Below are 24,034 nucleotides of genomic sequence, written 5' to 3'. Positions count from 1 at the left end.
GTGATAACCTTCATTAGTTTCTGGGAGGGATCCTTCATAGGATGACTATTAATTAGGCTGCTTATTTATTGCAATTACTTAATTATAACTTCTGGAGAAAGGGAAAGCAGCAGCAGGGACAACTACAGTTAAAAAGAATAAAGTTGAACTGCCTGCAAGCTGAGGGTATCCTTGAGAAGCTGTTCACATCTCACATAAAGCCTGATGTTACTCTGATGCCTGTCACAGTAAGATAGAGGACACCCCAAATACCTGGACGCTCCCTCAAACACAGGACAGCCTATAGACTACGACTAGACAACAGAGTTCACGTGCAAAACAGTGTATACAAATTTCCACACACACTATGGAGCCACACACATGCACACAGAAAACACTCAAGAGATTGACATCAAACACTTGCAAGGGATAGACAGACATACATATTTATACTTGCACCCACACAGAGAGACCAATAAAGTTATCCATCTACAAAAAACAAAGTTACTTTAGAAAAGGACTCCAAGACTTAGAACCCTTTCCTGTCAAGGAATTGTCAAAGCTTTGGAGAAGGTAACCCTAGCTTCCCAACCAGCACCACAAGCAAGTTCAGCTAGTGTGTCCAGCAGAATAAGAATCAGCACTGAGGATCTGAGACTCACTTTAAAATTGGGTATCAGGGGCTGGGGTTGTGGCTCAGTGGTGGAGCACTCGCCTAGCACATGCGAAGCCTGGGTTCAATCCTCAGCACCACATAAAAATAAATAAAATAAAGATATTGTGTCCAACTACAACTAAAAAATAAATATTTTTTAAAAACTGGGTGTCAGAGTACATCTCCAGATGATGAAGCCAAAAGTGTGGGAAGCCATCCATGAAGCTACTTGAGTGGTCCTTTACTCGGTACCGAGCCACGGGGGACTTATGTCCTTCCTTGAGAATGATCCCAGTTTTCCCATGTGTAGACTGCCCAAGGTGTGAGATCTCTGTCCCTGTTCTAGAAGTAGGATAGCTCTCCTAGCTCCTCCATAATTGGGCATTGGATCTGGACAGCCCATCTCCTACCTTATTTGGCAAATACCTTTGATGTTCTCCCACATAAATAAAGCAAGTGCGGGCTCCAGCTCTCTCTCTGTCCAGTGTGGAAGCTGGATCACTAATATTGGAGAGCCGTCCTACCCCTGCTTTCTAAAGTTACTTCCTGTGTCCTGTGGTTTCTTTGCCATTTTCTCTTTCTTAGCTTTTATTTCACAGCCAGCTCACTGCACCAAGAGGGACACCAATTCCGTTGCCTGTGCAGGACGTGGGCAAGACAAATAAGGGGCAAGAGAATCATGTGCTCCCCATAACTGCACTGACCACCCAAAATCATACCTCTGAGCTCCAGGTAAGGTTCACAAGCATGAAGATCTGCCAAACTGAGGTGGATGATCTAGACAATCTTCCAAGGTGTGCTTTAACACCTTCCAGTTTTCAACATGGTAAACTGGCAGTGGATGGGATCGTGCAGATAATTTCCAAATTGGAAACCTAGACATGCTTATGAAAGCTTGGATCATAATTAGAGATTAGAGACTCACTTTACAGAATGACCTGATGCTTACGCTTTATTGATATTAGGGTGCCCACAGAGGAGGGGGAATGGTGATCAATGTGTAGGCATAAGGGCTGGGGTGTGTAGTTCAGTAGTAAACACTTGCCTAGCATGTGCAAGGCCCCAAGTTCCATCTCCAACACCACAAAAAAGTGTTGGCATGACACCGGATGCTACAACAAATAACCTCTATGTGCTCAGTCCAATGCAGGTGTTCTCAGTGATTGCTAGTAACTTCCATGTGGTTATTTACACTTCCAGGACCTATCAATGATTTCACAATTTCTGGGGATTTTCAAAATTGCCAACTTTGTGCTGGCAAATGGGAGAAGACAGTGTGAAGTTTTACCATATTCTTAAAAAAAAAAAAAAAACCTGCCCTAGAAATGATCTACACATTTTAACTTCTCATATCGATGAGCATTCATCAATCCAGCAGATCCCACATATGAAAAGTGTGCCTCAGAACATATTCCTGTGCTAGGCAGCCTCCTTTCATTCACTTTTATTAAAAAAAAAAATTTTGGGCTGGGGATGTGGCTCAAGTGGTAGCGCGCTCGCCTGGCATGCGTGCGGCCAGGGTTCGATCCTCAGCACCACATACCAACAAAGATGTTGTGTCCGCCGAGAACTAAAAAAATAAATAAAATAAAATATTAAAAATTCTCTCTCTATCTCTCTCCTCTCTCACTCTCTCTTTAAAAAAAAAAAAATTTAAAAGGACAGGCTTTTTAAATGATGCACGCCTGTACTCCCAGTGGCTTGGGAGGCTGAGGGATGATCGAGAGTTCAAAGCCAGCCTCAGCAAAAGCAAGGCACTAAGCAACTCAGTGAGACCCTGTCTCTAAATAAAATACAAAAGAGGGCTGGGGATGTGGCTCAGTGGCTGAGTGTTCAATCACCAGTACCAAAAATATAAAAAATAAAAAAAAAGTAAAAGGCTGGGTACATAGCTTAATACTTGCCTAGCATGTGCAAGGCCCTGAGTTCAATCCCCAATACCTAAAAAAAAAAAAAAAAAAAAAAAAGACCATGGACTTTATCCCTCAACTATGGTCTAGGGTCACTAGATCCAAAACCTCAAGGGAAAGCAGCAGAAAGGAGTTGTGGATTTTCTTCCACCAGATCCACTAACTCTTCCTCCTGCAATAGTTGCCCATGCCTGCCCACCCTCCCCTCTTTGAGAGCAAAGTGAACCTTGCTTGATTTCATAAACCCTGAGCATAAACCCAATGCAGGTGGAAGACTGAACATCAACATAATTTCCCCACATTTTTTTTTTAATCACAGTTTTGAGGCCCCACAGTATATTAGGTCTGATGCTGGAAACACACCGTGAACACAGCCTTTGCCTGGTAGTTTAAAAAAACAGATAATTACTGACCATTTTTGTTTTTTAGTAAATTCTATATTAATAAGGTTGTGGGCATGGAGCAAAGAGGAATAAAATCACCAAATCTGCTAGGTAGTGTGGGGGGATGCATTTCAATAAAAATATCGATCATTTTAGGTCTGTAGTAATCCTTTTGGTTATTCATGCTGATCAGAAACCTGATCCCTGTGATAAAGAAATAGTGAAAGCTGCTTTTGTTTGGTAGCTGAGTTAAATTTAAGGATTCACATGCTAACAATAGTCCTTGAGTTGATTTCTGCCATTTACAAACCTGGGATAACTGAGTTGCTGAAGAGAGGTGGTAATAGCTTTAGTGAAGAAGAGTTCACCTTAGTCTGACACCAACTACCCAGGTTCAAACCCCAGGTGAGTGAATGAATATGTATGGATTCCTCCTGCATGACCAATAATAGCACTTGATACAGGAGACAGGAACTTTTGACACAATGACAACAGAAATCAGGCAAGGCTTTAAATGGGATGAGAAAAATGTTGGGCTGCCTCCCCAGGCCCAAACAATGGAGGAGGCCAGCCTTTTCTCATATTTTTCCACTGTCACAAGTATAATCATTTTTGGATGTTGATAGACCTTTATTTATATGTGGTGCTAAGAATCGAACTCAGTGCTTCACACATGCTAGGCAAGTGCTCTACCACTGTACCACTACCCCAGCCCATAAATATAACTTTTCCACTAGTCAGGAATATGATAATTTTTGAAAGGAATTTCTTCCATGTGAAAAATGAGGTCTGCACTCACTCACTGGTCGATTTGATTTAGTGTAGGCGCAGACTGGGCAAAAGACCCTGTCCTAAAATAAAAGGGCTGGAATGTAGCTTAGAGGTAGAGAACTCCTAGGTTCAATCCCTACTAACACACACACACACACAAAAGGTGGGGTATGGAGGGACGTCCCATAGATTTAGTGGGGAGGGGTATGGGAAGATATTAGCAGATAACAGATTATGAATTAAACTTGTGAGTTTATCTGCCCCTTTGTCCCTGTAGTGGTCCCTGTTGTAAGAACTAAGTGAGCTAATATAAGTGCCTGGTCCCTAGGTAAATGCTTACGATTAAGTATTAGCTGTACTTATATGTATGGCAACGTGGTCACATATCACAGTGCACAGTAAACGTGCTGATTTCATTTCATCTTCACAGAGGCCCGCCCCAGTTTCTTCACATTTACCTTTCCCACCCTCCTGATGGGTCCACTTTGGAAAGGATTCCCACGGGTTACCAGGACGGCCCTTGGCTCCCAAGTGCCTGCAAGGGGGGGTGTCCTTAGCTTCAGCCCAAAACGCTCAGCCACCACGAGGGGGCAGCCGTGCACATTGTAGGGCCCGCAGTCTTTCCGGGTGCCTGGGCCGGGACTCCAGTTTAGCGAGCGAACTTCATTCCCAGAGAGCCATGCGACATCTCAGCCTCTTCCAGCGGAAAGAGAAGTCTCCCCCAACTTCCAGAGACGCTAGGGGTGGGTGGTGGGTGGAGAGATTCGGCTGCGTGCCGGACGGCGCAGGCGCGGAGGGCCCACGGAACCTGTGGAGCTGAGTCCTGAGGCACCAACGTCCTGGAGTCGGCGCTACAACTCACTTTCTGGCCGCAGATGACCTCAACTTGCGGCCTTGAGCTTGCTGGGCCGCTTTCCTGTCCCCCGACTTTTCTTGCATCTCAGTAGCTTTCTCCGGCTTTTGCTCGACCCTCAAGCTGGTCAGTGCGCAAGAGGAACCGTTTTAGAGAGGGAAAAAAAATCCCATTTCCTTTTTTTTTTTTTAAATACTAGTAGTTTTATTATATGATTACTTATAATTTTAGCTGTATTAATATATTAAGAATCAGAAGTGAATGACATTTTATTTTACCAAGAACAATCCCAGTTGCGGCAGCATGTTCAGTGACAATCATTTCATCCTGCAGCCACCACATGCCTATTTCAGGTAATCAGGAAGTCATCATCCAAGCTTGACCCACATGATAATTACCCCTACGGGCTCAGGTTGTATGACATAGAAATAAAGACACGTTTTCTTTTCCAGTAAATACTGCTTTTTGTCATACATCCCCCCAAATAATCTTACTTATATAATGTACAAAATTGTAACTTTTTAGCCTTAAGAGTTGTCTCAAGTAGCTTTCATTTTGGAAAGTAATAAAGGCCTCAGACAGCAGCAAAATGATCCTCTGGACTTGGTACTTTTTAAAAAAATATTTACTTTTTAGTTGTAGTTGGACACAATACCTTTATTTATTTTTATGTGGTGCTGAGGATGGAATCCAGAGCCTTGCCGGCTAGGCCAGCGTTCTACCCCTGAGCCACAACCCCAGCCCCTGGACTTGCTACTTTTGAGTTTTCATTTTTGCTTAGAATACCAATTTAAAATTAAAACAAAATGATTCCCACATTATCCTCATGTAGGAAGTCTTTTTTATGTACACATTAACACAAGACAGAAATGTCAAATTTTTCTCAGAAGCAGCCTGGGTCAATAAGACACAATTTCTAGCCTCTGGCTCTAGTCTTGCTTTCTATAACCTTGATCGACGACTTGAGCTTTTCCTTCAGCTTCTTTCTTTCATTCACTGGAATGAACCAAAGCCTCCTGTCCACACATTTGATCTTCATTTCCCCCTTCAGCTACTTTATCACTTACAAAGCCTGTTATTCCATACTCTTGCTGAGTTTGACTGAATACTGGATGTCCTTCATACCTCTCTCAACAAGGATAACAGTGTATGGCTTCTTTATTTCTGGGTTGACACATTTGTCTGCCACAATGGCTGCCACAGTATCCCTAAACATCTGCTCCAGCTGTGTGTGCCTCTGAACCTCTCTGTTAGTTAAAATCTGCTTACAGATTTCAGTTTGGGTCACATGTTCCAAATGCACTAATGAGATCTTCCTTCTTTGCAACCTGACCTTTAGAAACATTTACAAACACTCAGTGGGTTTGCAGAATTCCATCCAAGGTCTTTTTCCATGCCGCTGTGCCCAAACCTTGTTCTGGAAGCAGGCGATCTCAAAGCACTTACCTTCGCGCTTGAAGCGAACTACCACCATGTAGGTCAAAAAGATCTGGTTGGGTGGTTGGTGCTGGGGGTATAGCTCAGTTGGAAGAGTGCTTGTCTCTCAAGCCCAAGGCCCTGGGTTCAATCCCCAGCACCAAAAAAAAAAAAAAAAAAGATCTGGTTGGTGGGGTGAGGATGGACATATCTGCCACTCACGTCTCGGCTGGGAAATCAGGGCCCACCACACAGGCCCCATTTCCCTCTTGATTCTCCTTCACAGTGGAGACTTTTTAGAACAAGTTTTATTTATCTTGGTACTGGGGATTGAACCCAGGGGCACTTTAACCACTTTACATACATCCCCATCCCCGCCCGTTTTGTGTGTGTGTGGGCACCAGGGATTGAACTCAGGAGCACTCGACCACTGAGCCGCATCCCCAGCCCTGTTTTTTTATTTTATTTTTTTAGAGACAGAGTCTCAATGAGTTGCTTAACGTCTTGCCATTGTTGGGGTTGGATTTGAACTCGGGATCCTCCTATCTCAGACTCTCTGGGATTACAAGCCAAGCCATCATGTCCCGCCCTTTTTTATTTTGAGACAGGGTCCCACTAAATTGTTGAGACTGGACTTGAATTAACTTGAGATCCTCCTACCCCAGCTTGAGAGTTGCTGGAGTTACAAACTTGGACCACCTGGCCCAGCAAGAATGGGTCTTTTGGGGCTGGGGATGTGGCTCAAGCGGTAGCGCGCTCGCCTGGCATGCGTGCGGCCCGGGTTCGATCCTCCAGCATCACATACCAACAAAAATGTTGTATCCGACAATAACTAATAAATAAATAAATATTAAAAAAAAAAGAATGGGTCTTTCCAATACCCATAACCCAGTTTCAGTAATTGTCAACATATGGCCAATCTTATTTTGTTTATTCCTCCTGACCCCATTATTTAAATCAAATCTCAGGCAACATAATAGCTCAACAAGATTTTATATGTATTTTTTTTTTTCACAAGGGATTGAAACTACAGGCATTTAACCACTGAGTCACATCCCCAAACCATTTTTAATTTATTTTAAGACAGGGTCTTGCTAAATTGCTGAGACTGGCTTGAACTTGCTATCCTCCTGCCTCAGTCTCCTGAGCTGTTGGGATTACAGCCCAGCTAAAATTGAAAAATGTGGAGACTTAGTTATTGCCCTGCTAACTAGTTTTTTATTTCTTTATCTTAGCTTACTACAGGCAATTATGCTTAGAACAGAAGCCAAAGGGAAACTGTTCCCCAAAGCTCTGGTCCCTGGTGCCACGAGGATGCCAATGAACCTGAAGAACCAGATTTACCGCATAACTTTGGCCCTCAAGCCTGACTAAACATAAATGTGTATCTCCACCGACCCTACACCTTGGTTCTTCCACCATTTAATGATTCAGTGTTTTTGTTTTTTTTTTGGGGGGGGGGGACACCAGGGATTGAACTCAGGGGCACTCTACACTAAGCTACATCCCCAGCCCTATTTTGTATTTTATTTAGAGACAGGGTCTCACTGAGTTGCTTAGCGCCTCGCTTTGCTGAGGTTGGCTTTGAACTCTCGATCCTCCAGTCTCACTTCCTGAGCCACTGGAATTACAGGTGTGCTTCTGTGGGTTTTGGAAAGGCAGAATGGCTGTAGATTAGTGGAAGAAGTCGAAGGAGACCCAGTGATGTTTGGCCTCAGTAACTGGAAGAGATACTGTTGATTTAGGGAAGAGTGGGTTTGGGAGAAAGGTCAGGAGCTCAGTTTAGGATGTGTGAAGCTTGAGAACCTACACTGCTCCAGGATGCAGGATGTAGGAGTCTGGAGTTCAGGGGCTATGTTTGGGCTGAAGATGGAAATTTGGATGTTGACAGCCCCGAGACAGAGTAATTTATGGCTTGAGTGGGACAGACAGGAAGAACAAAACCTAAGGCTTGGGGATGCCCAGGATTAAGAAATCAAGGAGACATACAAATATAATGCACCAAAAAAAAAAAAATTGGAAAAAATCAGGAAGACAGAACTAGAGAACATGACTGTCCTGGATAGTGACTGCTATAAGAAAGTGCAATTAGTTCTGAGATCATAAAACTGACAGCCTCATCTAGTCTTAAGGAGGGGCACAGAGACAAAAGGAGGGCTCCAGGCAGTGGGCACAGTAGTGCAAAGGCCTGGCAGCAAGAAGTAACAGAGCCTAAGGACAAGACAGAGGACTAAAGCTGCTCTGTCTGCCAGGGAGGGGTGTGGTGAGAAGGAAATCCAGATTAGTCATCACCAAAAGATTTATCATCAACCAAGCCCTGGTTTAGACCTGGTCCTGCCACCCTCTGTGACCCTGCCTGTCAGAGCCTCCATTTTCTCTCCTGTTACATCTTGACTCATACAAAAAGCTTGCATAGCAGTTGCCTTGGCCTAGCCCCAGCAAGCCCTCAGGAAGCATTAGCTGCAACTGCAGTCTGTGTTCTGTGATCTTGTTATTTGAACTATTATTGTATTAATTACATTATTGAAGAGTCATTGCATAAAGGTAGTGGTTAAAGATACAGGCTATGGAGCCTAGCTATTTGGGTTTAACCTCAGTATATTTATCTGTAAAATGGAGATAATAAATAGCACCCATCCTATAGGACTACTACGAGGATAAACAAGCTAATATTCATGAAGTGCTTAGAAGAGTGCTTATCAGTTCTTTGTGCGTTTGTTTTGGGGGCCTCCCCCAGACGGAGGCCCTAAGCAATCTAGCGAGACCCTACTCAAAATAAAAAGTAAAAAGGGCTGGGAGCTGTGGCGCACACCTGTAATCCCAGCGGCTCTGGAAACTGAGACAGGAGGATCCTGTGTTCAAAGCTAGTCTCAGAAAGGGCGAGGCGCTGAGCAACTGAGCGAGACTCTGTTTCTAAATAAAATATAAAATAGGACTGGGGATGTGCTCAGTGGTGGAGTGCACCTGAGTTCAATCTCCGATACCAAAAAAAAAAAAAAAAAAAGCATCAGCTGTAGTCTCAAAGGGGGTCCTTGGAACATATGAACTCAGAAAACTGGCCAAGGCCAAAGGACTTCCTGTATCCGAGGCTCTCTTTAGAGACTGTCAGACTGAAGGCGACACTTTAGTGTCGTCTACGAAAAAAAAAAATAATAGAGATCCACAGACTCGGCTGCAGAAGGCACGGGGTGACCAACATCTGGGATGCGGCAGGGGCCAGCAAAATCCAGTCTGCCTTAGCCCTTGCCACAGTTGCGAGTGTCTGTCCCCAGTTTGTGAGCCAAAAAAAACTGGGGGCCTCTAGGTGCTGTTTGTCGCAAAAAAGTCAGGATAGGGGCTACTTGTTGAGTCTCTTTTGGAACAGACTGAACGACTGAAGTCAGGCCTCGGGGCGAAAATTCACAGGACGCGGGGAAGGTTACCTTGGAGCTCCAGTTCGTTCACGCTGAGCAGTGAGAGAAGGCTCAGTACCTGTCTGGGCGAGGTTCGAACCTCAGCACCGGAAACCTGCTGGGCTGAGCTACTACAGGGCAGCCCGTTACACTGGGGCGAGGCCGCCGCGCGCAGGCGCACTTTTCAATGCTGGCTCTAGGACCGCGCGGATGACGCCCTGGCGCCTTGCACTGTCTACCGAGAAAGCTGCGGCCTGAGTCACGGGCCCCGCCCTCTGGAGCCGGACGCAGCGGGAGGCCCGGGAGTAGCAGACCACAGACAACCCGACCGCCGGACGTGTAAGTGAGGCGGTGACCGCCGGGCCCAGACCCCCCACCCCCTGCATACCGCAATCCTGAGTTCAGCAGCCCCCAGACCCAGCGAGACCCTAAAGCCCCGGCTTCAGGGGTCCGAGAACCCATTATCTCAGATTCCAACCCCTAGGCCTGATCTCTCCTCATTTTCCTATCCGGCGGACTCCTCCCCATCCTCGGCCTCATGATCTAAAATACAAGCCCATAGATTTGAGGTGCACCCCTTAAATTCTCCCTTGGGGCGTCCAGAACCACGGTCTAGGATCCAGGCCCCCAGTTCCAGTGCGGATCTTGATATCCCGGGCCTCTAGACTCTGACTCCGGACTCGAACCCTCAGACCCAGGGTGACTTTGTAGTCCCGTTGCCGAGAGTACCCAATTGCACCAAGCCACTTTCGGAATTTCCTAAACCCTCGCCCCCGGTGGCCTCCGGGCCAAGGGTCCCCGATCCGCGAGCTCGACTCGCCGAAGACCCCCAGGTTCAATTCCGGGGCTCTGGATCTCAAGATTCGAGCGCCCAGACACACCGGGTACCACTGCCACCACAAGGGGACGCCATCTGGAGATCCTGTGCCATCCCCTTAACGATGTCTATACACGCACTCAACCCAAAGTCCCTCAAGCTCGACAGGTACCTTTTAGACCCGGGGTTTCAAACCTGAGCCTTCTTCCTCCCTACCCCACCCAAAGGAAAACCACCCTCTATCAGAAGCCCAGACCCCTAGCCGTAGGGTCGGCCTCCACCCCGAGGCCTCAGATTCTTCTCCTAGGAACTGCAGCCGGAAATGCGTATTTTTGTGGGAGAGGGAGGACTCAGGGGCGAGGCAGCTACCTGACCCCCTTCTCCCTTTCAGGAGCCAGTCGCAGTCATGTTCCTGGTTAACTCGTTCTTGAAAGGCGGCGGCGGCGGCGGCGGAGGAGGAGGCGGGGGCCTAGGTGGGGGCCTGGGGAATGTGCTCGGAGGCCTGATCAGCGGCGCAGGGGGCGGCGGCGGAGGAGGAGGTGGAGGAGGAGGTGGAGGCGGTGGAACTGCCATGCGCATCTTGGGCGGAGTCATTAGTGCTATCAGGTGAGGCGGGGTCTGGAGGGGCGTGGTCCAACACGAATAGAATGGGATAAACGTGGAGAGTGGTCGGGGCGCTTGAATGGGGGGGGGGGGGCTGGCCTGGGCAGAAAGATGGCCTTAAGAAGAGGGCCCTAATGAGGCTGATGTTACCTTGTGGGGGCGGGGCTTGTCATGGGCGTAGTCCCCTTATGCGGGTCAGTACTTGAGGGCTCTAAGGGGGCCGGTCTGTTGCTGGTGGGGGAGGGGGGGCTTAATGGACAGTGCAGCTTTTATTAGCTAATCTTGAAATTAAAGTTCTAGAGGGAAAACCAATGAGTCTAGATGACACTTAGTAGGGGCGGTACTTGACATAGGTAAAATCTGCTGTCCTAGGTGAGTTAGTGGGCCCAGGAGAGGTCAGGATCTAATGGAATAGGGGAAATGGCCAAGAAGGAACTGGGCCTGTTAGAGAACTGGTTGCATTCACAGAGAAAAATGCCCTGGCAGGGTGGGGCAGGTTGTCTGTTGATGCCTAATTAGCCTTCATCAACAAGCAGTGACCCCTCAAAGGGACAGAGCCTAACGGATCTGGGTTAGGATGCTGGGAAAACAGACATTCAGAAGTGATGGAGAAGGGTCCTGGGAAGATAGGACCTGAGGAGGATTAAGTCCTGGGAAGCTGGGGCAGAGCCTTTGTGAAAAGAGTCTTTGAAGGGCTGTTGTGAATGAAGTGGGCAGGATCTCAGGTTGATAATTGAGTGGGACCAAGATGATTCTGACATCTGCCATTGGATGGATGTGCCTTGGCAGGAATGGATTCCACCGTGGGGGTGGGACTGTGGGATGTGGCTGGCCTGATGGAGTGAGAGGAGAGGCAGAACTAGGGATCTGTGGATTGGGATAGGTGAAGACAGGGACAGATGAAGATGAAGGGACCAGGTAAGGCGGGTGGGAGGTTGGGATTTCGGGGGTTGGCGTTGGAGATTCTGAGGGCTTTGCCCGTTGGAGGCCCCGCCCCCCCGCACTAACTCCTCCTTGTCTCCTCTTAGCGAGGCGGCTGCACAGTACAACCCCGAGCCTCCGGTAAGCGGCCCTCCACAACCAGAGACCCCGCTTCTTCTGGGCTTTTTCCATCCCTGCTCCTATAAATAAGCCTCCCCTCCCCCTCTTATGAAATTTCTCTGTCATTAAGTCTCTCCCTTGCCAAGTCCCCAAACTAGCCATGGGTTTCAGCCGTGCCACATATACTTCCTGTTCACTAACCACTGCTTGTCCTCTGATCTTTAGGCTGCCTGGCCCACTCACTTTCTCACCAGCAGTGCTTGGGTATGGGGAGCCAAGGTACCCTTCCCCATATCTCCTCTGAGATCTTCTCCCTCTGCAGCCCCCGCGCACCCATTACTCCAACATTGAGGCCAACGAGAGTGAGGAGGTCCGGCAGTTCCGGAAACTCTTTGCCCAACTGGCTGGAGATGTAAGTAACCTGGGGACCCTGGCTCTGTCCTAATCCTTCCATGTCTTTCCTTGGACTATTCTTGTACACATATATTTGACCGACAATCCCAAAGTTCTTGTTCTTCTTCATAACCCATCCAGACCCCTTTCAGTCTTCCCCTGACGTGCCCCTAATTTCTGCCCTCAGGATATGGAGGTCAGTGCCACGGAACTCATGAACATTCTCAACAAGATCGTGACCCGCCGTGAGTGTCCAGGGTCAATGCATGGGGCAGGTTTAGAGGCCTAGGTGCTTGGGTGGCTGTGATCTGTGGCCTCTGATCTTCAACATGTTCCCCACAGACCCTGATTTGAAAACTGATGGTTTTGGCATTGACACATGTCGAAGCATGGTGGCTGTGATGGATGTATCCTTTTGGGCTCAGACTAGGGAAGGACATGGATAAAGAGGGAATTTCTTTTCTCTTTCTTTCCTTTTTTTTCCCTCTCTTCTCCTCCCTACCCTTTCTTTCTTTCTTGAACCCAGGGATGCTTTACCACTGAGCTACATCCAACCTTTTGTATTTTTTGAGACAGGGTCTTGCTAAGCTGCTTTGAGCTTCACTAAGTTGCTGAGACTGGCCTTGAACTTATAATCCTCTTGCCTCAGCCTCCTGAGTTGCTGAAATTACAGGTGTGCATCACCAGGCCTGGCTTAAGGGGAATTTTCTGAGAGTATGTTTGGGACTGCTTTCATACCCAGTGACATGAACTTGCATATATCAGAAAATACCCCAGAGACACGTAGCAATAAATAACATCACCTGGCACTTTACTTAGGTTAATTGTCTGCACCTCACAGACACCCTGATGGTTAGGAAAATTATTATACTACATTTTATAAGTAAGGAAACGGAGGCTCAAAGAGAAGCAAACATTTGTCTGAAGTTATAAAGAAGAGTAAATGAGAGAATAGGAATTTGGACACAGGACTTTTGAGCTTGAGAATCCAAGCTGATAACACTTACATGTACATAAATTCACAACATATGCCATATACCACATATGATGTGGTATATGAAGGCATATACACAGAAGTGCATGTGGGCTAGTGATGTAACTCAGTGTGGTACAGTGCTTTCTTACCATACATGAGTCCCTGGATTCAATCTCCAGCACTACAAAAACAAACCAACAAAAAAATATGTGACCACACATGGGCCAGTCACTAATCTTGGGTACAGGCACACCTAGAACATAGAGCAATATAGAAATATGAATTCACATCATGATCATACATATATTCCATAGGGTGAAACAATACCAACTCTACTTCTTAGCAAGTTCCTGACCCTCTCTGTGCCTTAGTTTTCTTGCCTGCAAAATGGGCACAGTAGTGCATATCTGTAAACCCAGCTACACCAGAGGCTGAGGCAGGAGGATTATAAATTCAAGGCCAGCCTCAGCAATTTAGTGAGACACTGACTCAAAATAAATAAAAGGATTGGGGGCAAAGTTCAATGGTAAAGCCCTTCTGAGTTCAATCCCTAGTACCAAAAAAAAAAAAAAAAAAAGAAAAGAAAATGATGACTGACACTGGAGATATATGCAAAAGATTGATTCAGCACAGTGTATAGCATAAGTGGTCTATACACATCAGCTGTTACTATGATCTGACTCTGACTTTTCAGTTTTGAATCTATTTTCTTCTCTGGAAGTAATCCAGGTAGGGCTGGGGTTTTGAGGACTTAGTGAGAAAAGTGATGTTCCTGAATAGCTTACCACAATACCTGCAATATACTAAATAACTTAATAAGTCTTAACCATTGTTGTTATTTTAGACTTTATTAAATGCCAGGCCCTAAGCTAAGGGCTTTATATCAATATCTCATTCAGTTTTTGGGGTGTGTGTGTGTGTGTATGTGTGTGTGAGAGAGAGAGAGAGAGAGAGGGAGAGAGAGAGAGAGAGAGAGAGAGAGAGAGACTGGGGAGTGAACCCAGGGCCTCACACATGCTTGGCAAGTGCTCTACAATTGAGCTACATTCCTAACAGATACTTGTTATAACCTTATTTCCTTAAAATTTTAAGATACTAGGGTTTTTTTATTTCTGTTTTTTGGTTCTAGGGATTGAGCCCAGGGGCATTTTACCACTGGGCTGTATCCCCAGCCCTTTTTTAATATTTTGAGACAGGGTCTTGCTAAGTTACTGAGTGCCTCGCTAAATTGCTGGAGTTGGCTTGAACTCATGATCCTCGTGCCTCAGCCTCCTGAGTTTCTGGGATTACAGGCATGCACCACCATGCCTGTTTTTTACATGTCCTAACACATATTAAATCAAGGTACTATCTAAAATTTTATAAACCAGGCACAGTGGCACACACCTATAATCCCAATGACTCAGGAGGTAGACAGGCAGGAGATCCCAAGTTCAGGCTAGCCTGGGCATTTTAGGGAGACCCTATCTCAAAATAAAATGTAAAAGGCTGGGGATGTGGCTCAATGGTAGAGCATTTGGCTGGGGATGTGGCTCAATGGTAGAGCATTTGCCTGGCTTGCATGAGGCCCTGGGTTTGATCTTAGTACTGGGGGGAAATGGGGCAGAGAGTGCTAGGGATATATATCAGTGGTCGGTCTAGTGTTTGCCTACCATACATGAGGGCAGAGGGTGGCTGTGATCTCTGGCCTCTGATCTTCAACCTGTTCCCCCACAGACCCTAATCTGAAAACTGATGGTTTTGGCATTGACACGCCATAGCACGTTGTCCATCATATATATAAATGAGGACATAATTCTTTTTAGGTGAAGAATTTGTAGTTTGAAGAAGCACAATATAATATATAATATCCCATAGTTATGTTAAAAGAGTGTCTTGGGAATATAGCTCAATGGTAAAGTGCCCTTGGGTCTAATCCCTAGTATCACGCGTGTGCGCACACACACACACACACACACAGAGTCACCAAAGGAAAAAGAGAGAGAGAGAAAGATATGTAGATAAAATGAAAAATAAAACCACACCCCATGTGATATGATGGATTTTGAATGGGAGCTGGCATTTTAGTCCAAGTTCCTGAATTTATAATATTGTCATGTGTCTAGTGCATATATTATGCATATCTGTGTACAGCTGTCATGGTGTTCTTAACAACCTCTTGCCAGAGTGACACCACAGGCAAGCTGGGCTTCGAGGAATTTAAGTATCTGTGGAACAACATAAAAAAGTGGCAGGTGAGTGGCAGTCTTTTGAAATTTCCTAGCACCTAAGACCCCCAATCCATGGAAGCACCATGTCCCATGATGCTCAATCAGACCCTATCCTATCTCCACAGGCCATATACAAACAGTTTGACTTTGACAGATCAGGGACCATCTGCAGCTCTGAACTCCCAGGGGCCTTTGAGGCAGCAGGTAGGGCTGCCAGGGACATGGTGGTGTTCGGGGTGGGATTGATGAGGTAGTTGAATCCTGGGAATTAGAGTAGGTTGGGCCACATGGCCTTCACACCTAAGAGACTGAACCATTTTCAGGATTCCGCCTGAATGATCATCTCTACAACATGATCATCCGGCGCTACTCTGATGAGGAAGGAAACATGGATTTTGACAACTTCATCAGCTGCTTGGTCAGGCTGGATGCCATGTTCCGTGAGTAACACTCCAGCTCTCTTCCCGGGCAGGGATTTATTTAAGGTCTGTTCTCCAAAGTTGCCTCTAAGCCTGACTTTGAGCTGTGCAGTGCTAGGGGCAGAGCAGTGATGGAAACAGCCCCAGTTCCTGTCCTTACAGAGCTTATATTCCACTAGTAAGCCATAAGCATGACAGTTGAGACTGGTACTGCTGGGATGGGGCTCGTTTTCAGAGTGATCATGATTATGTGGGGAAGCTCAGGGGAGAGAGTGATCTGATTGTGCTTGGGGAAGCCCCAGGGAGTGCCTTTCACAATGAGGAGGTACCTGAGACAGCCCAGGGGGTCAGGGAGACCGCCCTGGAGGGGAGGGCACATGTGAGGGAGGGATGAGGAAAAATGAATGTAGTGAGAGCGCAGGGAGCAGTGTTACAAGCCAAGGAAACAGTCTGTGTAAAGGCTTTGAAGGGAAAGAGGAAATGGTGCTTTGGGTGCTTTTTTGGTAGTTCAAAGCATTTTTGAAGAACGTGAAGTTGGGGGGCATGGGAATAGGAGGGTCGGTAGGAAGTAGGGACTAAGTCATGAGGGCTTGCTTTTTTTTCTTTCTTTATTTTTTGGGTGCTGGAAGTCAAACCTGGGAACTTGTACATGCTAAGTACATGCTTTACCACTGAGCTATACCAAGCCTTTTTTTGGGGGGAGGGCGGGTACTGGGGATCTAATTTAGGGGCACTTGACCACTGAGCCACAACTCCAGCCCTGTTTTTTTTTTTTTTTTTTTTTTTTTTTATTTAGAGACAGGGTCTCACTGAGTTGCTTAGCACCTCATTTTTTGCTAAGGCTGACTTTGAACTCGCTATCCTCCTGTCTCAGCCTCCCAAGCCACTGGGATTACAGTTATGTGCCACTGCACCCAATGACACCCATCCTTTTATGAGCATTAATGTATTGAATCCTTATGACATCCTGGAGAAGTAGAAATTATTATCCTTATTTTTTTTTGTGAATATTTTTAGTTGTTTAATTGACTTTATTTTATTTATTTTTTATATGGTGCTGAGGATCAAACCCAGTGCCTCACATATGCTATGCAAGTATTCTACCACTGAGCTAAAACCCCAGCCCTACTATCCTTATTTTATGGAGGAGGAACCAGGATTCAGGGAAGCAAAATTGTGTAACTGCGGCCACTCAGCTAGGAAGTCGGAAAATCAGAATTTGAACTTGGGTCTGTCTGAGATCTGAACTGAATAGAGTGAGAGGAGGTAGGAGCAACAGGCATGGTCAGACCATGCAGGGCTGTGAATACCAAGTCCAGGGGTGCCCAGACTCTACCAGTGGCATTGGAGAGCTTTGACAAGTTTTAGGCAGGAGAGAGACAGGCTCAGGTTTGGCTTTAGGAAGATCCTTTGGCCTCCCAAGAACCCAGGGTAGACAGTGCATTAAGAATTGAAAGAGGCTAGGTGCAGTGGTGCATGCCTGCAATCCCAGTGATGCAGGAGGCCAGGGAAGGAGGATCATGAACTCAAAGCTAATCTCAGCAATTTAGTCAAGCCCTAAGCAACTTAGTGAAGACCTTTTCAAAAAATAAAATAAAAGGGCTCGCTCGGGATGTGGCTCAGTGGTTAAGTGCCCCTGGGTTGAATTCCTGGTACCAAAAAAAAAGATTGAAAAAGTAGAAGATAGAGGGAGTGGACAATAGGGCATATAATGTCCCAAGTTACACATGAGAAGGCCCAAACCAGGCACAGTGGTACACACCTGTAATCCAGCTACCAGAAGGCTGAGGCAGGAAGATCTTAAGTTGATACCATCCTGGGCAACTTAGCAAGGCCTTGTCTCAAAATGAAATATAAAAGGCTGAAAGTATAATTTATCTCAGTGGTAGAGAGCCCCTGGGTTCAGTCCTCAGTACTACAGAGAGAGAGAGAGAGAGAGAGAAATGGCCCAAGAAATGGCCCTTGGATTTTCTAGCAAGAAGACCAGTAGTAACTGCGATGAGCGCAGTGTCCAGGACACCATGTGTGTAGATGCCTGCCTGGTGACGCTGTGAGTGTGTGGGGGAAGAGACAATGTGGCCCCTGTTTGCATCAGTTTAACTGTAGGTAGGAACCTAGAGTCAGTTTCAGCAGTGGGGATCACACCAGTTTTTTGGGGTAGGAATTGGAGTCTGCAGAGCCTCCCCAATATCCTGTTGGTGGAGACTGGAGAGAATGGAACATAGATGTTAGTGGGAGGCTTGGGGTTCCAGTCCCAATTTCTTTTTTTTTTTAAGAGAGAGTGAGAGAGGAGAGAGAGAGAGAGAGAATTTTTAATATTTATTTTTTAGTTCTCGGCGGACACAACATGTGTATGTGGTGCTGAGGATCGAACCCGGGCTGCACGCATGCCAGGCGAGCGCGCTACCGCTTGAGCCACATCCCCAGCCCTCTTCCCTATCTTATTTTGTGACACAGAGCATGTCACTTCACTTCTCTGTACTTCATTTTTAAATGACAATCACTGGGCTTGATGGTACGTGACTGGGGAGACTAAAAAAGGAGGATTGCAAGAAGGAGGCCAGCATGGGCAACATAGGGAGTCCCTGCCTAAAAAAAAAAGAAAGGATTCGGGAAGTAGCTTAGTGATAGAGTGGCCCTGCTCAATCTCCAATACTAACCACTTATCTCACAGAATTGGATTCAATGAGTTAACATACGAGAAACACTTTGTACAATGTTTGGCACAGAGTAAATGAGCCAGCTATGACTTTTTTATCATCCCATTGAGTAGTATATCATTATCCTAATCTCTCCATCCCCATATAAAAGTATCCTTTCTCCTCCAGGTGCCTTCAAATCTCTTGACAGAGATGGCACTGGACAAATCCAGGTGAACATCCAGGAGGTAAGAACCCCCTTCCTTAGGTGTGGGTACTTAGAGAGACTCTGTCCCTCAGCCCTGTATACCAGCTCAGAACTCTGCCCCCCCCCATCCTATTTTCCCAACAATCCCTGAGTGTAGGCAGAGAAGGGGGTCTGGTATTCTGGGGTTCCCTGCTCCTGACTCTGTGCCTTTCTCTCTCCAGTGGCTACAGCTGACTATGTATTCCTGAATGGCAATCCCAGACCTGTCCCCTCATTGCCTCGCCATCGGAGCCACCCCAGATCCTGGGTTTCTCCCAAGGCCCAGCCTGTCTGCAGTCACTTCTTCATAGGTCCTGCTACCCACAGACCTTTCCTTCACCCAGTCCTTGAAACCCAGTTTCTTAGGCAATAACCAGGGCCCATCATGCCCCAACATGCCATACCCTGAGTGTTACCCCAGCTCTAAGACATTCTAGTATGTTCTGCCCAAGGGTCGCCCCACCCCTACCACACCCATCTCACACACTCTCCATTACCTCTTTCCAATATCTGTGCCAAGCCAAATACTCAAGTGGCTTCCGTGCCCCAAGGCCCTGTCTCAGTTCTGAGAAGATCACTCCAATTCCCACACACCCTGGCACACTCATTCAAATTACCACCCAAGCAGCCAAATAAACTCCAGGCCATTGCAGGCCTGCACACCCCAGTGCCTTTGCCTGTACTTTGCTTACAGCCTGCCAGGCCCAGGAGGAAATAAATGTATCTCAGTTGCTGCTCCCTATTCGATCTGCCTCCTGTTCTGGGAGTCGAGGGGTGGCTTGGGCTCTGGGGAAGAGAAAGTCTTGGGAGTAGGATAGGTGGGGTAGGGTGGTTTTGTCTATCTCCATGCCTTATCCTCAAGATCTGCATATCGCCCAGAGCCTGGTTCTTGCAGAGAATCCCACACAGGCCCTATGGAGCCTGAGGCTGGGACCCAAAAGCCCAAGTAGTTTCTGCTTCTCCTTCCAGAGCCTGAGCTTGTAGGAGGTGTCAGTGCCCTCTGGATTCTGTCCCCCAGGGTCATGTTTGCTCCGCTTTGTTCTTTGAGCCAGTCTCTGTCATCACTTCCCTCTGCCTCTTACTATGTCATGGGCTGTGCTCAGTGGCTTCCTCCCTCAGTGGGTCTCTGTAGGGCGAGGGGCTGCCATCTGGGTTACAAAGCCCCTGGATACCATTCCAGGTCTCCAAACCCCGAAAAGCATTCCAGGGGTGCTGTCTGAAGCCTTCAGCAGACGGCTGGGAAGCAGCAACATTCTGGTCCAGCATGGGGGATCAAGGGCCAGGGTAATGGACTGTCCACAGGGCAGACATTCCTGGCTGGTGGGAGGATGGGCAGGGACACACATACAAGAGGCCAGAGCTGCGTTGGGTTCCCAAGAAGCCAATTTATTGATGTTTATCCAAGTCCCTTAGGTCCTCCAAACTTCTTGGTCTCACTTCTTGTGGGGGAAGGAGGCCCAGCCAAGGCAGTACAAGCTGTAGACACTGCCTAGGATGGGAGAGTGGGGGATACAGAGTGAGACCCTAATCTCCCCTCCAGACCTCATCTCCCACTTTTAAGCCCTCCTACAGGTTCCCCAGTACCATCCAGGATCCCAGCCCCAGTTCAGATGTCAGCTCCCTTTCCAAACAGGTGGAACCCCACCCCACTCCCCACCTCCCACCCTGAAGGCCTATATCAGAACCAGAGAAGGGGCTTAGTCCTCAGCTTCTACCTGGGCCCCAGATCCATCACCAGTCCAGCTCCCTTGCCCAGACAAACCCAACTCCCAAGTAGCCAGCCTTGACTCCAGTCCCATCCACCAAACCTGGCCAGCTGAGGACTCAACCCCTTCCCAGATTGCTGATCCCCAGCTCAGACACTAGCAAAGGCCCCGCCCAAATGCCAACAGGAACCAGCCCCCTTTTCCACAGGTAGCTCAGGACCAGCAAGCCCAACACTCACCCCCCAGAGTCAGCGTCATAGTCAGTCGGTACAGGATGTTGTCGGTTGCCCCGCCCTTCAAGTGCACTGGGAGGTCATTGTCCGCCTGAGTGTGGGAGTGAGGAGTGAGAAGGGATGCTGGCTGCCTCACTCACCTCAGCCCCAGGCCCTGCTCAGAGACCAGGCCTGCAGCTCTGGCTCTTCCCCATCCGGCCTACCTGGAAGAGTTTCTGTTTCTCGGGCACTCGGTTCTGAAAGTGGTGCCTGGTGGTTGAGCTGAAGGAGCGAATCAACACCTGGGAGACCTGAGGGTACAGCAGGTGGGTGGGTTGGAGGCAGCTGGAGGGTCATCCCTAAATGGGGCTGGTGAGGCCTGTACTGTCCCTAAAGCGACCTAAAAATAAGATTCAACTGCCAGTGAGGGCAGGGAAGGATGGGCCTATCAAGAAAGGCCTGGAAGAAGAGTCTTAGTGCCTGGAGAGGACGCTTGAGGTTAGAAGGCTGGCCTGACGGTCCTGGAAGGCAAGAGGACACAAAAAGGGGACTCCTGTTCTGGAAATCCAAGTCCTGAGGGGTGGGGGTTCCTAGATTCATGGGAGGAAAACGGGTCCCCGGAATATCAAGACTAGGTCCCTCGGGCATTTCTAGGTTGCCTAAGAAATCCCAAGTAGGGGTAGGGGTCTCAGTGATGCAAAGGGAATCCTGAATGAAGGAGGTTTAAATCCGGGGATCTGGGCCATGTTAGAGGTCCTGGCTGTCTCAGAAGATTGGGTTTTGGAGGAGGGTCCCAAACCCTGAAGGGGGCTCACGTTCCAAGACCCCAGATCTTGGAATGTTTAAGGAGTCGCGGGTTATGGCAAGGGCTTCTGGGTTGGGGGCTCCTGCCCAGTCCGTGGGGGCCCTCACCCGCAAGGCCCTCATTCTGCGTCCTCCTCTTCGGCTGGAGTCACCTCCCCTCTCCGCCCAAGGACACACGGTGTCCTCCCCCTGGTGCCCTCCCCCTCCCGGGGAATCCAAGCCACGCCCCCTGCGTACGCGGCGGGGCAGCTGGCTGCGGACTTGGCCTCGCCCAGCTCTGGACAGCTGAGGATGTGACCTCCGCCCGGGCTGCGCTGGGGGCGGGGAGCCCAGCAAATCGGATTTTCCAATAGGCACGCCAGGCCCGCGCCGTGAAGAAGCACCCATCTGCTTTCTCGGGATTTCTGTGGGTCCAACAGGAGAGGAAAGCTGCGCCCGGGAATGGACGTTTGGGTGGTTTGCGGGGCCAGGGCAGTCCCCCCACGCCCCCCAATCTCTGCCTACGGGTTTGGTTACGGAAGAACGAGTAAGGGCAGTGACTGCACCTCAGAGATTTAGTTTCCTCATTCGTAATACGAGGGCAAGTCGGGATCTTCCTCAGAGTTTGTTGAAAGCAGTAAATGAGCTCATATGAGAGACGAGAGCATAACTGAGCCTACACAGTAATTGCAGAGAAAAAACCACGGCCATTATTTTTAGAGGTAAAGTGTATATGTGTGTATGTATGCATATGTGTGTATATGTATTCCTACCCCCCCACACACACTTTCTTTTTCTTTTTCTTTCCTCCCCCCCCCCACTCCTCCTCCTCCGTTGGAGTCCAGGGTCTAGTGCATAAGGCTGGGCAGGTGCTCCACCACTGACTGAGCTACATGCTCCCAGCCTCATTGCCTGCCCCTCCAAAAAAAAAAAAAAAAAAAAAATTCTTACTTGTAATTGAACCCAGGAGATCACATATACCAGTCAAGCAGTCAAGCTCTCTACCACCAAACTATATCCCCAGTCCTTTTATATTTTATGTTTTTAAGAAGACAGAGTCTTCTTAAATTGAACTGTCTGTCCCGAACTTGTGATCCTCCTGCCTCAGCCTCCCCAGTAGCTGGGGTTACAGGTGGGTGTCTAAATGTGTTTATACTTGATTTTTGTTTTATCAAGGAATTTTTTTTTCTTTCTTTTTTTGTATTGAGAATTGAATCCAGGTGCACTCTCCCATGGAGCTACATCCCTACTTCTTTTTATTTTGAGTTACTAAGGCTGGCCTAGAACTTGCGATCCTCCTGCCTCAGTCTCCCAAGTGGCCATTGTACCACACTAACCAATGTATTTTAAAGCAAATGCCAATATCATATCTCATATTTAAATGTTACCCTTCAGAGTGCAGGCAGGGGAGCAGACAATTGGCAATTGGAAGGGTGGGTGTGTGGTGGAAGTCTGGGTACTTTAGGGCAAAAGGCTTCCTACCATCTGAGTCACAGGATCACTGGGAGTTTGCAGAAGAAACGATTGATCCATGTATGACCTTCTGGATCATAGGTGACCCAAAGGGTAATACATTTTTTTCCCAGTATTGGGGATTGAGCCCAGGGGTGCTTTACCCCAGCCATTTTATTCTTAAGGGTTCCACTAAGGGCTGGGGATGTGGCTCAAGCGGTAGCGCGCTCGCCTGGCATGCGTGCGGCCCGGGTTCGATCCTCAGCACCACATACCAACAAAGATGTTGTGTCCGCCCAGAACTAAAAAATAAATATTAAAATTTCTCTCTCTTAAAAAAAAAAAAAAAAAAAAAAGGGTTCCACTAAATTGTCAAGTGCTGGCCTCAAGCTTGCATTTAGCGTCTCTGAGTCACTGCTTCGGCCTCCCTCCTGGTATTACTGACATGTGCCACCATGTTCAGTAATAAAACTTTCCTTATCTCACCAAGAGGACCATGGTTACAGCCTGGACAAGGATTAACCCACAGGTGCCAGGATGTGTGGAACAATATCTTCATGTAAAAAGCAATGAAGCCCCAAATCTTGGAGGAATCTCTAAGGTTTTGTACACAAAACTTGGAGTGGTTTGTTTACATACCAAGGACTGGAGGGCCAGCCTTTCCAGGAGGGAGGTGACAAATTCCTCTTTATTGTTACTATTAACTTTTTTTTTTTTTTTTTTTTTGTACAAGGGCTGGAACCCAGAGGCACTTAACCAATGAGCGGCATTCCCAGCGCTTTTTTATTTTTTATTTTGAGACAGGGTCTTGTTGAATTGCTGAATCTGGCCTCGAATTTGCGATCCTCAGCCTACCAAATTGCTGGGATTACAGGCGTGGGCCACCACATCTGGCACCTGTGTGTAAGGGGGTAGATTCTAAAAGTCAATGCCTAAGGTGAAAATAACGTGTTGTTAAAACTTTTCCTGAGCCAAGTGTGGTGGTGCATACCTGTAAATCCAGTGTCTCAAGAGGGTGAGGCAAGAGCACGGCAAGTTCCTTCATGGGAGAAGACATGTCTCTGGAGAAAGGTTGACAGAATTCCCAGAGATAAGAGGGAACTTGACTCTGTCTGGACCATCAGGGTCATGGCATATGTATTAGAAAAGAATTTCAGCAGCACCAGTCTTTAGAGGT

At 47.5% G+C, this 24,034-nt stretch overlaps 2 protein-coding genes and 1 pseudogene across 2 annotated transcripts; 1 reads left to right on the top strand and 2 right to left on the bottom strand.

Annotated features, from left to right (window-relative positions):
* Nucleotides 1-5,434: 5,434 nt before the first annotated feature.
* Nucleotides 5,435-6,339, bottom strand: LOC144250432 (ribosome maturation protein SBDS pseudogene; annotated as a pseudogene).
* Nucleotides 6,340-9,611: 3,272 nt separating this feature from the next.
* Capns1 (calpain small subunit 1) lies at nucleotides 9,612-19,448 on the top strand. Its single transcript, XM_026380082.2, has 11 exons — nucleotides 9,612-9,698; nucleotides 10,568-10,782; nucleotides 11,808-11,841; nucleotides 12,143-12,232; nucleotides 12,401-12,458; nucleotides 12,556-12,620; nucleotides 15,355-15,423; nucleotides 15,525-15,603; nucleotides 15,723-15,839; nucleotides 18,647-18,705; nucleotides 18,887-19,448. The coding sequence occupies exons 2-11, from the start codon at nucleotides 10,583-10,585 to the stop codon at nucleotides 18,911-18,913; spliced, it is 798 nt and encodes a 265-aa protein (XP_026235867.1). The 5' UTR covers nucleotides 9,612-9,698; nucleotides 10,568-10,582; the 3' UTR covers nucleotides 18,914-19,448.
* A 621-nt stretch (nucleotides 19,449-20,069) lies between these two features.
* Cox7a1 (cytochrome c oxidase subunit 7A1) lies at nucleotides 20,070-21,634 on the bottom strand. Its single transcript, XM_026380083.2, has 4 exons — nucleotides 21,535-21,634; nucleotides 20,847-20,933; nucleotides 20,650-20,734; nucleotides 20,070-20,193 (listed from the first exon to the last, which is right to left on the bottom strand). Exons 1-4 carry the CDS (start codon nucleotides 21,547-21,549, stop codon nucleotides 20,138-20,140), a joined length of 243 nt encoding a protein of 80 aa, XP_026235868.2. The 5' UTR covers nucleotides 21,550-21,634; the 3' UTR covers nucleotides 20,070-20,137.
* Nucleotides 21,635-24,034: the final 2,400 nt, after the last annotated feature.

Source organism: Urocitellus parryii, chromosome 15 (genome assembly GCF_045843805.1).
Source record: "Urocitellus parryii isolate mUroPar1 chromosome 15, mUroPar1.hap1, whole genome shotgun sequence".
Taxonomy (NCBI): Eukaryota; Metazoa; Chordata; class Mammalia; order Rodentia; family Sciuridae; genus Urocitellus; species Urocitellus parryii.
This window is presented reverse-complemented; position numbering and strand designations above follow the sequence as displayed.

Excerpts from the sequence above, each read along its gene's own strand:
- Cox7a1 (XM_026380083.2), bottom strand. Across the intron at positions 20,735-20,846 it reads AGAAACAGAAACTCTTCCAG|GCGGACAATGACCTCCCAGT; the intron begins GTAGGCCGGATG and ends TCCCACACTCAG. Across the intron at positions 20,194-20,649 it reads TATGACGCTGACTCTGGGGG|GCAGTGTCTACAGCTTGTAC; the intron begins GTGAGTGTTGGG and ends CTCCCATCCTAG.
- Capns1 (XM_026380082.2), top strand. The coding sequence starts at position 10,583 with ATGTTCCTGGTTAACTCGTTCTTGAAAGGCGGCGGCGGCGGCGGCGGA. Across the intron at positions 15,840-18,646 it reads CAGGCTGGATGCCATGTTCC|GTGCCTTCAAATCTCTTGAC; the intron begins GTGAGTAACACT and ends TTTCTCCTCCAG. Across the intron at positions 18,706-18,886 it reads TCCAGGTGAACATCCAGGAG|TGGCTACAGCTGACTATGTA; the intron begins GTAAGAACCCCC and ends TTCTCTCTCCAG.